The sequence below is a fragment of the Fonsecaea erecta genome, assembly GCF_001651985.1.
Source record: "Fonsecaea erecta strain CBS 125763 chromosome Unknown Scaff7, whole genome shotgun sequence".
NCBI classification, from domain to species: Eukaryota; Fungi; Ascomycota; class Eurotiomycetes; order Chaetothyriales; family Herpotrichiellaceae; genus Fonsecaea; species Fonsecaea erecta.
This window is the reverse complement of record NW_017387250.1, coordinates 1,096,410-1,109,763: the sequence shown is the minus strand read 5'-3', so window position 1 is coordinate 1,109,763 and position 13,354 is coordinate 1,096,410. Positions and strand designations below refer to the sequence as shown.

The following is a 13,354-nucleotide window of genomic DNA, read 5'->3' as shown; positions in this document are numbered from 1 at the left end:
TGAGTGATTTGGTATCTCCTATGCAATACAAGGCCTAGCGCTGTGGAGGTTATTCATCCCTCCCGTATTCTGTATGGGGTACCGTGTCAATATACCCTTGAAGCACGTATCAATATTTAATGTGTCGACGTTCCCACCCCTCCTGCATGTACAGAGGCTCCTGCCCAATTGCGAGTCTCATCCTCGTTGGTGAATGGTCCCGGCCACGAAGAACACTTCGTTCGTTTCCACAACCCTCGCGGTTTTTTCCACGGTGGTGATTACATCACGTACATGTATATCGTGAAATGAACCTGAGCTGGGGGAGAAGATCAAAACACACAAGCCAGGAAACGTCAACAGGAAGAAGAAAGAGGAAGAACGATGAGTGCGGATCAGGGGGAGTTTAGACCTGCGCGACGGCCTTTCTGTGCTTTTGCTGCTTCAAAAATTTCAGCAAATCTTAATGCTACATAAACAGACATGCCTGCCTAGGGAAGACAATGTATGATAAAAATAGCAAGTCGAGCCCTTTTTTTTTGAGCTGTTTGAATAACCGGCCGCGCGCTTCCCCCATCGTTGTATGCTCGTGTCGTGTCGTGTCGTCACAGGGTATTGTTTTACAAGGTATTTTGTTCACAAATGGATTGCATTGCGTCACATCAGTACGCCTGAAGCGTCCATGAACATGTCGGGCGCAGCGGTGTTGGGGCCCGGCACGTCGACCCAGCTGTTCCAGTCCCAGGCCAGCGCAGAGGGGCCGCCGAGCCATTGCTCCGCGGGCAGATTCATCAGTTCGTAGAGGGGTTGTGGGCAGGGGAAGAAGGAATGAGGATGAGGCTGTGGATGTTGTTGTTGTTGTTGTTGCTGCTGCTGCTGCTGCGAGAGGAGGGATGGTGGTTCCAACTTCGTGGCGGGCTCGTTGGTGTTCATGGGCAGGGCGCTGGCGAACCCGGTCTGGACGTATCCGGGACCGGCATGCATCAAAGCTGATTGGCCATGGCTACCAGGAGAGGCACTAGACATCGGAGGTATGTGGCTCATGCTATACCTCTTCGACTCATCGTTTATGCTCGAGGTTTGGTGGTGAAGCCCCGGGGGTTCATGAGGAGGAGCAATGCCTCCGCCGCCGTTACTGGCAGCAGGGGAACCGAGTGCACGACGCAGGATTCGCGCAGCCTTGGCAGAGATGTCGCTTCGAGGAGACAGCTGCTCAAATCGAGCTTGACACTTTTGCAGAGCGTAGAACACATCTGCGCGGTCCGAAGCGACCGATTCGTCGTCCGAACCGAGGAGCACCACAAGCGTCGAGGCCGCGAGAAACGTCTGGTAGCCGCCCAGCCCATACACAAACCAGCGATAAGGCCTGAGCTTCTCCTCGCAACATAGGTCCTCGTGGTTGTTCAGGATCCTCATTGCCGATAACTTACAGTACTGCCGGCTCTGGAGCACTTGTTCGGGAAACTCGTACAGTGTGCTGTCCGGAGCGGAAGAATGCGGCGGAAGATACGGTCGATGAAGAATGAGCCGCAGATGACTGGTATAGTTTTTGATGATGTAGAGATGAGCCAGGTGGTAAACTGGAAGCTCCCGAGGATCTGTGAATCGGATGTCGTGTTCATGCTCTTCTCTGGAGATCCGTCCGTCGAGCTCGATCAGGCCATCCAAGTTCCCACTTTCCCGGGAGAAACTGGTTATATCGGATGCTAGGCGATATAACTTGAACTTGAAGAGAATGTACGACATTTTGCTAAGAGGCCTTGGCTGAGACTCGTCCGCATGAACCGGCGGACTGTCGTACATGGTGATGTATTCATCATCCACATCCACAGGGAGACGCACATTGGCTATAACTTTCATTGGGGCAAGGTTCCCCAGGCAAGTGTTTTGAATGGTATAAAGCAACATGAGGCCGGCCCAGCACCGGCGTCTCTGTTCACTTCTCAAGGGATCTAGATTCAGCTGAGATGGGTCAATATGGCAACCAATCGATACACAGATGTGGAAGGTGGTGCCCAGCAAGGCCCACGCGGGCCCATGCGCATGTGAAAGTGCGTATATCAGGAGCACTAAAGCTTGAACAGTGTGCAAGTTGTGTCGCCACATGAACTGGTCTGCTGAAAGGCAGCCCATCGCGGCTGCTCGGTATTTGGTCGCCAAGCTTTTGATATTTGCTGTAGGGGTTGATTCCATCCCGAGATCCGTCAGCAGTGGATCGTCCGAGTCCAATGCGGTAACGGAGATGGAGAGAATCACGAATACTAGCGCGAGAAACGACAGTGACACTTCTCCTCGGCACTGGCGAAAGTTGGCATACTCGACCTGGAATGTCGGGTCATGGAGTACGTGGAAAAGCTGTTCGAATTGAGTCAGCTTCCACTCTCGAGGTGCTGGCGGTGCGGAGAGCAATGGACGGGGAAGATTGTAAGACAATGGTTTCGTCCTTTCTCATACAATGAAGCGAGACCACTTCTGTCTATTCCTGCCAGGATCACGACAAGGGAAAGGTCACTCTTTCCGCTCCATTGCCCGAAGGGATTCGGAAGCCGCACATCCCGTGAGCTGGTAGAGGGTTGCTCCTCAGACCTTGACAGACCTGCCCTGGAGAGCTGTGGGGATGACTAGAAGAGAGGCTAAGAAACTTGGTCGACACATACCGGCGAGAACACTTCGAAGAATAAATCCTTCAATTCGTCGCACTGTCGTCCGGGGGGCAGGGCCTCCAACAGCGTTCTCCGCGTAGCGAGTGCTTCGTTGGAAAACGGGAAGCTCGTTGACATTGGCGGGGCAGATGCAGATTGGATCAGCTCATTGACGGCGTCAGCATCTGAAGACGCGAGTCCGGGGACAAATCGTTCATAGCCTCCCTCGGACACCAGGATCGTACCAACGGTAGTTGGCGGTGCGGTGTCCGAAGGAGCTACCTCGACCTCGGTCCAGGGCGACGAGTTCACCGATAATGATTGATGCTGGGAGAGAATGTCTGGATTTGATGATTGAGATTTGGGGGAGGGCTCAAGTCGCTGCTCAAGAAGGAAGACTTGTCGTTCAAGTAGATTTTCGACTCGTTTCATTCTTTGAAGCACCTCATCGGAACTGGACCCTGAGGGCGCCTGCACATTTTGGCGCAGATAGTAGCAGGTCTGGCTGAAGCCACGACGGGCGCAGGTGTCGCAGAAGGGCCGCTCGCCCGAACATTTGATCTTTCGTTTTCGACAATTCTCGCAGCTGAGAGGCACCCGAGGTTGCCGTTTGTCGACTTGAGGCGCCATGTGACGCACGACAGGAGTTTCGAAGTTCTGCGGCTACAAGGACGAGATAACGATCCCGTTGGATGGCTAAAATGCCACCAGGTGGGCTCTGGACGAGAGGGACAATAGGAGAGATGTAGCAGCGTGTGATCGTGATGGGAAAGAGATGGGAAAAGTGGAAGAACGAAAGGCGAGAAGATGAGTGACGAAGCAGGAAATGAAATGCCGGGTGGATATTTCATCAAGTTAAGCATCGAGAAATAAAATCCGGGGCCGGGCGCGCGGGACCGCTTTCTAAGGGCTGGTAAGGGTAGCATGGGCTTCAGAGGCTGCACTAGGCTGTTTGGCTAGGCGTCAGAGGAAGCCTCACCAGCCTGGATGGCAGCCCAGGTTGCCCCCATCAAGTGGCTAGTGGGCCGATTTCCAGAGCACCTGAGGAATTATTCGGGATCAACACACCCAGGCGCACTAGGCACCCCTGACCGCCTAGCCGCCCTCCAGGGGGCCTTTCAACTACGCTCCTTGTTGCAGCTCCCCCGCAATGTCCCGGGTCGTTTAAGGAAGTAACCACGAGCTTCCAGGTAAACTGGATCCAGCCACATCGGTGCTTATGGGTACCGTCTTGGAAGATTTCTGTCACCGTCATTGAGCACAAAGGACCTCTAGCCAGGGTCGACGGAATGAACCCGAGCGGCCTGAAAAAGAAAGAATCCATCTAGGTCTATGTAGGTCATCTAACCCGATCCAAAGAACGGCCGCAGTCTCTATGTAACGTTGGGATTTTTTTGCAACTTCCACCAGCCACTTGATTCGAGATAAAGGGGGCGGCTGTGGCTACTGCTTACCCATGAAATCGGTGACAGCCGAGCACACACTCTCGGTAGCTTCAAACAAGTGCCAGTGGGCGACGTTTGGCAGCACGATGACATCCTCACAGTGGGGGATTTTTTCTTTCATCTTTTTACACATCTCCGGCGGCGACACCTTGTCCTCATCTCCGGTGATGATCAGCACTCTCGCTTTCAGCGTCGAGATGTCCAGGGTATCCGCATGCGAGTCTGCCAGTGCTATGCATGCCTTTGCGTATCCTTCGGGGTCTTGTCCCAGGAGGGAGATGCGTGCGGCGGCGATTGCCAGAGGATTATGTGCCTTGCTGTAATCAGACGTCCCTGCGCCAACGACAGCGTCCACTACTCCAAGCATGCCCTTTTCACGAGCAAGGGCCGCCCTGGCGTATGTGGCTTTGCTGGCGGCTTCTGGGAGCGGTGAGGCCCCGGGCCCTTGTAAGATCAGTGTCTTAACCAAGTCCGGATGATCCAATGCCAATTTCATCGCAACCAGACAGCCCATCGAATGAGCGACCACGGTGAGGCCACTCTCGGCGTTGATTCCAGCCTGAGAGCAGAGCTGATATGCATCGGAAGCAAAGGAAGCGATGCTTAACTTGCTCGTCGCAGATGTCGGCGATAGACCGTGGCCCTCGAGGTCGGCCAGGTGATATGTCCAAGAGTTCCCCAGCCTTGTCATCACTGGTCCGAAATAGTCGGAAGTGCCGCCCAGACCATGGATGAAATAAATTGGCCGTCCACCACTGTCACCGCCTTTCCGCTGGTAGAACAGCTGTTTTGAGCCAATGGAGGTCAGTCCACGACCCTCGACCGTCCGCTCATTCGCGACGGGCACCGCGGACGAGACGATGTGGTTGAGGATGGTAGGTCTCGACTCGGGGCTTGCAATCTTGTTCGTCAATGTCCCGAGCCCCGTGACTGAAATCTTGACCTCGTCTCCGGGATGCAGCCACACCTTGGGGTTGAAGCCGAAGCCAACGCCGGCGGGTGTTCCAGTTGCCAAAACATCTCCAGGTTGTAGGGTCTGGGCCGCAGATAATGTCTCGATCAAAGTCGCTATGCTGAATATCAAGTCGTCGGTCGTGGCTTCTTGTCGCTTTTCTCCATTCACAACGGTCTTAACAGTGAGCACCTTTGGAAGATGCTCCTTCGGGACGGCTATAGGGCCCATCGGCGCAAAAGTATCTGGCCTACCAGCACTGTTAGCTGATCACTTGAACGGAATGGGAACTGGTCCTTCGAAAACAGCGAATGTCCTTTTCAAAGGTAGGAGCCACTCACGATTTGCCGATGTAGAATTGCTTATGGTCCCGTTGCCGTTCGCGTGCGGTCACATCGTTGATGATGGTATACCCCCAGACGTGGTCGAGGGCGTCTTTCTCAGCAATCTTAAAGCCGGGCTTGCCAACAATGACGCCAATTTCTCCTTCATAGTCCACCGACTCGGTGAATCCTGGATGGGGATAGATCTCGTCCCCGTCTGCTATAGCAGAAGTCCACCGCTTAGTAAAGATGACTGGGTGAGTAGGCATGTCGACCTTGTCAGAGCTGTCATAGCTGTTATGCTCAAATGGTTAGCACAATATCCGACATCCTGCCGCTGCTCTGGTAGCATCCTACCCTGAAGCATTGAACTCCTTGGCATGGGCCTGGGAGACATCAGTGACGAGCAACAAGCATGGCATGGGCTATTCCATACCGCATAGTTCTTCCCAACAGCAAGGATGTCCCGACCGTAGATGGGGGGTAGCAATCTCGCCTTGCTCCGGGGGAAGGATTCTCCGGCTTGGACAAAAGCATCCTCGCCTGCTTCAATCACTTCGTAAAGAGTCCTGATTGGGGTACCAGAGGTGTAGGAAAGAGGCGTGATGGTATTGGAGTCCAGATCAAGATGCCCAATCCGCGGTTGCCTGCTTCCTTGGGGGATATATGAAGCATAGTTGGTCAAGCTCTTGCCAGCAGCTGATGTCGACATTGTTTCAATCTCAGTAAGAAACTTTTCCACTTATCTGTCTGCAAAAAGAGGTATCTCCTGTACAATGGGTTGGTTAGAGGAGAATGTGAAGCAGGAGGACAGCTGGCATCGTCCTGTGAGCCAGATCCCGTGCGTTTGCTCCTACTACAACCTGTAACATATGTATGGAGGAAGATCTGCCTTGACGCAGCTTCGAATTGAATGGGAAAGACGTTTGCCAAACTCCCACCGGATATCCACGCCGGGGTGATTGCCGACGAGCCACGAAGCAGGAAAGACACCCAATAGATGTTATTGGATCGTCCGTAGGATTGATGGGGATGATGAGAGGCAGTTGATGGGCAACTCGCCGCCGCCTTCGTCCGCCTTTCTCCGCCCGTCTTTTTCCACGTCTTCTCCATCCCATGCGTTCTAAACCACGATTTGCATCCATCTGATCCAACGATGTTTGTGCCCATGGGGTAGCCAAGGAAGTCTATCGCTGATGCTCCCTTAGCAGAGAGTGGCTCTCAAGCGAGCATCGCCTTGTTTCAACCCCGCCATTTGGCTGGCCCAGGCTCTAAGATCACCACGTTCAAATTGTTCCGTCGACACAAAGCCACCACCTCGCTGCCGCCGCCGTTGTTTCTTGTTCCATGGTGCGAAGTTTGAGTCGATTTTCTACACCTGCCGACCGAACGTCCGGTATGATGCCGGTTCCATCGTGGATATTCGGGGTGATGCCGCTTCCATGTCATGGCGACAGAATGCTGTCCAAGCAGGCTGAAGGAACAAGTAGGTAGGTTAGGGGTGATCGCATTAAAATCTCAGCAGTCGAAGCCACTTTTGAGAGCACTGTATTCTTGAGAAACATTCGAGCAGCAGAGAACACAGACCACCTCACGTGAAAACCCTCGTCTCTCTTCCCAGAAGCTTGTCTTCGTTGAAACTGCAAGAAATCCATCCAGCACGATGGATTCATACGACGCGGCCGATCAGCTCGAAAAGTCCGTTGCCGCTCACGAAGAGGGAGATCGCGTGGAGCGCGTACGCACGAAGGGCGGCCATGAAGACGACAGAACACAGCCAGCTCTCCCCGTGGTGCACCGGTCGTTTGCTAACCCAGCACCCTTGGGGCTGCTCTCTTTCGCAACGGGTATGCATGCTCTCCCAGCCCAATAGTGAAACACAAAAAATCGTGCATTTCAATGACGGAGATATCGGACAGGCATCTTCCTGATATCCGCCTACGGTGTCCACGTTCGAAACATCCAAACGCCCAATGTCCTCGTGGGCATGATTATCTTTTTCGGCGGTGTGTGCCAGTACATCTCAGGCATCATGGAGTTCATCTCTGGGAACACGGTGAGGAATGCTGTCTTTGACCTTCAAAAAAATAATAACGAATTCTTCTCCTAGTTTGGCGCCACCGTCTTTTCGTCCTATGGCGCGTTCAATATCTCGTATGCGATGATCTATCTCCCCGGGAGTGGAATCATCGCCGCATACACCGACAAGACAACCGGCCAGGTCAGCCCAGAGTTCAATCAGGCTGTCGCCATGTTTCTGTGGGCTTGGTTCATCCTCACCGTGATATACACGTAAGTTCTCTCGGGAAAGCATGCTTCTCGGTATCGAAATGAAACTCGGAACACACCTTTCTACCCTATGACATGTCCTTTTTTCGGGGCTAACCAATCTACAGTGGCGCCGCTTGCCGCGCGTCATGGGTCCTATTTATCGATCTTGCCTTTCTAGACCTCGACCTCCTACTGCTGGCTTGCGGGTACATGTTCAACCGCTCATCGCTGCTCATCGCTGGAAATTCGGTCGGCTTCGTGGTGGCGTTCTTGACCTGTACGTATCTTTCTCTTTTCCAGACCACCTCTCTGTGTACTTTTTTTCTCCTTTTGATACTGACTGGTCTGGCTTTGCAGACTGGGCTGGCGTGGCTGGACTCTACGCGGGAGGTGTTACGCCTTTCAACATTCCGACTTTTCCAATGTACAAGGAGAAGAAATGAGGGAAGGGGCTCGAAAATGATCGTAGGGGAGAGCGGTGGCATACCGGAGAACGAAATGCTGCAAGAACGGTAGACCGAAAGGATCACATCGAAAGGCATTCTCACGAAGAGGTGAGGAGTTGGAAGTACTCTGGCTATCGGCCGGATATTATACAGAGTACAGATATATATATATATGCAATTGCTAGTCTCTCTATTCTCTGGATATTGAATCTTGATTCTCTGCCTCTAAACTAACCACTACCACCCGTCGTCACCGAGCTTCGTCAAGCCGACGTATCTGACAGGTTCGACAAATCTGTTCTTGACCCCTTCGGTCCTCCCGATCCGGAGGGCACGCCCATATTGCTCCATGATGTTCTTGCCATGCAACCGCCAGAATTGCCAGGAACAGTCCTCCCCTACGAAGCTGAGAATGACCTGCTGACCGCCGGGGTGTTCGGAGATGAATTCGCTGCAATCGAAGACGATGTTGTCAATGACAATCCAGTGTTCCGCTCCGTGGTCTTGCTGCTGCTTCTGCTCCTCTCCGTTACTGACCCCTTGTTGATCTTCTGTTTTAGAGCGCTTGCTGCCGCGTTCGAGGATCAGTTCCTTGGGGATAAAGGGCAGTGCATCGTCTGATAATGACTCTGGGGCGAAGGGGAATAGTCTGTCGGTAGTGCTCGAGGGAGTCTCTGTGGTGTCGTCGTTCTGGGTAGGACCCACGACTTCGACATGGGCAACCTCGCCGTCGTCCTGCTTGAGAGGGCCTGTCGGTCCAAATCGACCCCTTCGCACCGCTTGCATCCACACCATTTTGGTTTGTCTGAAAAGAGACCAAGACGTAACAAGGTATTAACTCGATAGTGGTTTGTCGATTTTCGCTTTTACCCCTCACGATAACATGTGCTCCGTGTCCCGTTCCCTATCGAGCGACGAGCGTGAGACCAAGTCCAAGGTACCTTCAAGTAACACCGTGTCGGAGAGAGGCCGTCAATCCCCGTCCATTCCCGGGCCACCCTACTCGCCACAGATGATCTTCTGTCGTAGCATGGTTGCAATATCGGATCCTTGCTCGTACAAGGGTCCCAGCTGAAGATGTCGAATCACGGTTCCAGGACTCTAACCCCTCTTTCTGCAGCACTGAGGTGTTCACTTGACGTGGAAGCTGATGGGTGGATAACGCGGGGACTAACTTGCGGGGTGCATGAAGAAGGATCCGGCACCGACGGGTTGTCGAGTCTGACAACCTGGCCGCATAACCTGATGAGAGGAGACGCAGGTTGCGTCTCCCGTTGGGGCAGGGTCCTCGATACCTGTGAATACGAAGAGCCGGCGAGATGCCACCATGCAGGTGGGAGATGACCAGATAGGTTCTTCCTCCCCTTTCGCCCGACAATTTCTCGATCAATATCGACATCTCAGAAAAGCCATCCCTGGCAAGAGTCGTCTGTGAAGCTGTCGTGAAGAAACTCGAAGTCAGATAACTTCGTTGGATACCTCTTTAAATCGTCTTCTTTGAACTGCCGACATGGCTCCCGCAAGGATAGAGGAAGACGTTCCGTGGACGTCTCCAGCTTACCAACCTGAGCCTTATGAAGGCCCTCCACGCAATGTCGCTTATATCGATGCCATCAAATTCAATGAGAGTGTAAAAGCCCCCAAATACGAGATCCTGGGCACAGACCCAGACTCCAAGGTCCTTTTCCTGGATGTCAACATCTTGGATTGTACGGGAAAGCCACCCTATCGTGGTGACGTGTTCATACAAGGTGAGAAAGACGATTCGTCGTTGGCAAGGCGCCCTTTTGCCTTAGGCCACGATCTTGTTCGATGCTCTTTATATTCGTGTGGCTGACTTTGCTAAACCAGGGGAACGCATCAAGGCAGTCGGCAATGTCGCAAATAAGGATCAGTTGCTGCAAAATCCAGATACTCGAGTGTTCCAGGGAAAAGGAAGAACATTGATGCCGGGCTTAGGTGACTCGCACACCCACTTCTCGTGGAATGGTGGCGATCTCGCTTCCTTGGGTGGCTTGAATGTTGAAGAGCACACTCTTTTGACCGCTCGCAGTGCGAAATGCTACCTGGATTCCGGCTACACAATGTAGGAGTTCCCTTGCCCATGCCCTTTCGTCATGGTGGGAACGATCGCTGACCTTCTTATGACAAGGTGTTACGGTGCTGCATCTGCCAAGGAGCGTCTCGACGTTGTTATTCGGGATGCCATCTATGCAGGCGACATTCCAGGACCACGGTCCCTCGCCAATGGAAAGGAAATGGCCAAGCGAGACGGTGACCTCGAAGCAGCAATCACTGCATTTGCAGACACGCCTGAAGAGATGAGAGAAGTCATCAAGCATCACGTTGGCATCGGGGTTGACAACATCAAATTAGTGATGTCTGGAGAAGAGGTGAGCTTCCTTGATTCGAGCTGCTGTGTGCTCGCTGTTGCTGACCTGAAGTATAGATCTGCGAAGTACGATCAGCACAAGACTGCTATTTCACCGACGAAGAGACAGCTGCCTGCGTTGAAGAAGCACACAAGGCAGGGAAATCCATCTGTGCCCACGCGAGAGCGAGGGATTCTGTAAAGATGTGTGTCAAAGTGAGTTGCGCTGTCCATCTTCCACCTACTGGAACAATTGAGACGTTAGCTCACAATGTTGTTCTAGCATGGAGTGGACGTTATTTATCATGGATCTTATATCGACGAGGAAGGTATGGACATGCTGGAAGCCGCGAGGACCAAGCATGTCGTTGCTCCCGCGATTAACTGGCTTGTTGCAACTTTGAACGACGCTGCAGCCTTCGGTTATTCCCACGAGAAGGCCGAGCAAGTTGGTTATAAAAAGGCAAGTCTCTGTAGCAGACAAACCATGTTCCAGGTTTGCCAGCAGCCTGAGTGACATATACTAACTCGGAATCCACAATCAGGAACTCGAGATCGCATTGAGAGGCCTCCGTGAGATGCATCGGAGAGGCATTGTAGTTCTTCCTGGCGGGTAAGTTTGATCCTGTGGTTCTCTCAATCCGTCATCCTCTCAGAGCGACGACTAAGCTCTCTCCCAATAGTGACTATGGATTTGCATGGACTCCCCACGGAACCTATGCTCGTGACTTGGCCCACTTCAAGAATCTGATGGGATTTACTGCTCATGAGTCCATCATCGCCGCCACCTATGGCGTGGCCAAACTCATGCTGCGAGCCGATGAGATGGGTCAGATTAAGGAAGGCAATTACGCGGATTGCATCCTTGTCGACGGTAACCCGATTGACAACATTGACATCCTGCAGGATCACTCCAAGTTGAATGTCATTATGATTAACGGTCGTGTCCATAAGGCCGGGAGAAAGGAGTATGTGCCGCCACCTGTAGCGGGACAGGATGAGAACAAGCACCCCATCGTGCCAGATGTCGTGGTTCGAGAAGGAAAACCAGCCGTACAGAGTTAGAATGGTGGTATGCTGGAAGAGAGCGCGGGACATCTGTGAAATGAATCCTTGGGTGGAATTTGTGTATGCTAGGAGATGAGTCTAATGAGTCTTCGTCCATCGTTCGATGTATCTGTAAATCGACCAAGGCTGAGGCGAAAAGCCTAGTTCTTTCAATCTGATACTTGACCACTCTTGACTTTGGCTTCAATCTTGCCCTCGGATGAAAGAAACGCACATTTCCTCGAGGGTGATTCAGGATTGCGAATGGCCCTTGATTCATGTGCAGTCGAGTGCCATTGAGGCAGGCTAAGTAGGCATAGGCTAAGAGCGGGAGAGTGCGAGAAGAGAGGTCGGATTGTGATGGAGTAGCCCAGGGTACTGTACTAACCTTAAATTCAGCCTGGACTGATGCTTGACTCTGCCGAGCACCACGATTCTATCATTCTATACCCTGGGGCTTGTGACAGTCGTTGGAAACGGAGCATTAGCAGCAAAAGGAGAAGAGTTTGTGCGGAGTTCGCTTCGGGTCCTTCCAGTCCACCGTTTCGTGTTCTGCATTAAGCTCCGGGCCGCTATGGAAAGTTGCTTGAATCAGTCCACTAATCAACAATACTAGATACATTTCTTGTATCTCGCTGTCAAGCTCTTGATCAAATGCCTACAAGTATGCCTCCCTTTCAACGAGCTGCGCAACGGCTGTTTGCTCCTTCGGCATCCCGCAGCTGCAGATCGATACACTGGCAGACGACGCAAGTGGGAGTCAAATCATCAACCTTTCAGTCGCCGCAGCCACGACGACATGCCCTGTCATCCCAATGCCTACACAAGCGGGTGTTCTCGTCCTCGAGCCCGAAGTTAAGAGCAGGAGACAGACTGTCCCATCGCACAGGCGTACGTATTTTTATCCGGGGTACGTGCCTTCCTCTGACGCTCTGCATGTGCAGCCATTCTCATTCAGATCAGCGGCGCTTTTCGTCGGCGTCGGCGCAGGCATGATATTTTATTTCCAGTTCGAGAAGAAGCGGTTGGAGCGCAAAAGGATCGTGGAGATGAGCAAAGGATACGGGAAACCCAAGGTTGGCGGTCCGTTTGCATTGAAGGATGTCGACGGCAATGATTTCACGGACAAGGACCTATTGGGCAAATATTCACTCGTATGTCCGCCTTCTGGGTCAAGATATGGAGCTATTCTATAAACTGACTTTTCCACTCTGCTGGCAGATCTATTTTGGCTTCAGTCACTGTCCCGACATCTGCCCGGACGAGCTTGACAAGATGGGTGAAGCCCTCGACATAATCCAAGAGAAAGCTCCTAACACAGTGCGGCCGATCTTCATCTCCTGCGATCCTAATCGCGATACTCCCGATGTCCTCAAAGCGTACTTGGCCGAGTTCCATCCCGCCATCCTCGGATTGGTTGGCACGTGGCAGCAGACAAAAGATGTGTGTAAACAATATCGGGTATACTTCTCCACTCCCCCAGAGTTGAAGCCAGGTGAGGAAGATTACTTGGTGGACCACAGCATATACTTTTATGTGATGGACCCTGAAGGTGACTTTGTCGAGTGCATTGGGAGGCAAGATACGCCGGAGAGTGCGGCCGCCATTGTCCTCCAGCACATTAAGGATTGGAGGAGGGAGGGGAAGCCGATTGACACGACACCGCTCCCGTATCTTCTCAAGAAAGAGACTACTTCCAATGGGAAGTAATGAAGCGAGAGTTGGTTCCATTCAGTGTTACTTTCTGTACAGCATGGCGACGAGAGAAGGTGATGGTGTACACAAAACTCCACTTTTGATATACTGTACATCAGTCCTCATGATGGGAAGAAACGAGATGTATTACAACTACAAAAGAGCAACCGAACAAAACCCATT

General features: G+C 52.4%; 6 protein-coding genes across 6 annotated transcripts; 3 read left to right on the top strand and 3 right to left on the bottom strand.

Moving 5' to 3' along the window:
* Positions 1-636: 636 nt before the first annotated feature.
* Positions 637-3,251, bottom strand: AYL99_08258 (hypothetical protein; the record flags this gene model as incomplete). Its single annotated transcript, XM_018839766.1, has 2 exons — positions 637-2,334; positions 2,637-3,251. 2 exons carry the CDS (start codon positions 3,249-3,251, stop codon positions 637-639), a joined length of 2,313 nt encoding a protein of 770 aa, XP_018690887.1.
* Positions 3,252-4,064: 813 nt separating this feature from the next.
* On the bottom strand, positions 4,065-6,053 carry AYL99_08257 (hypothetical protein; the record flags this gene model as incomplete). Its single annotated transcript, XM_018839765.1, has 4 exons — positions 4,065-5,268; positions 5,360-5,635; positions 5,699-5,727; positions 5,778-6,053. The coding sequence occupies 4 exons, from the start codon at positions 6,051-6,053 to the stop codon at positions 4,065-4,067; spliced, it is 1,785 nt and encodes a 594-aa protein (XP_018690886.1).
* A 951-nt stretch (positions 6,054-7,004) lies between these two features.
* AYL99_08256 (hypothetical protein) lies at positions 7,005-8,055 on the top strand (the record flags this gene model as incomplete). Its single annotated transcript, XM_018839764.1, has 5 exons — positions 7,005-7,188; positions 7,261-7,397; positions 7,452-7,633; positions 7,738-7,889; positions 7,970-8,055. The coding sequence occupies 5 exons, from the start codon at positions 7,005-7,007 to the stop codon at positions 8,053-8,055; spliced, it is 741 nt and encodes a 246-aa protein (XP_018690885.1).
* A 240-nt stretch (positions 8,056-8,295) lies between these two features.
* AYL99_08255 (hypothetical protein) lies at positions 8,296-8,853 on the bottom strand (the record flags this gene model as incomplete). The annotated part of the gene is made up of 1 exon (XM_018839763.1): positions 8,296-8,853. The coding sequence occupies one exon, from the start codon at positions 8,851-8,853 to the stop codon at positions 8,296-8,298; it is 558 nt and encodes a 185-aa protein (XP_018690884.1).
* Positions 8,854-9,568: 715 nt separating this feature from the next.
* On the top strand, positions 9,569-11,494 carry AYL99_08254 (hypothetical protein; the record flags this gene model as incomplete). Its single annotated transcript, XM_018839762.1, has 7 exons — positions 9,569-9,809; positions 9,910-10,144; positions 10,211-10,451; positions 10,508-10,645; positions 10,713-10,877; positions 10,975-11,042; positions 11,113-11,494. The coding sequence occupies 7 exons, from the start codon at positions 9,569-9,571 to the stop codon at positions 11,492-11,494; spliced, it is 1,470 nt and encodes a 489-aa protein (XP_018690883.1).
* Positions 11,495-12,291: 797 nt separating this feature from the next.
* AYL99_08253 (hypothetical protein) lies at positions 12,292-13,186 on the top strand (the record flags this gene model as incomplete). The annotated part of the gene is made up of 3 exons (XM_018839761.1): positions 12,292-12,367; positions 12,440-12,630; positions 12,698-13,186. The coding sequence occupies 3 exons, from the start codon at positions 12,292-12,294 to the stop codon at positions 13,184-13,186; spliced, it is 756 nt and encodes a 251-aa protein (XP_018690882.1).
* Between the last annotated feature and the right edge of the window lie 168 nt (positions 13,187-13,354).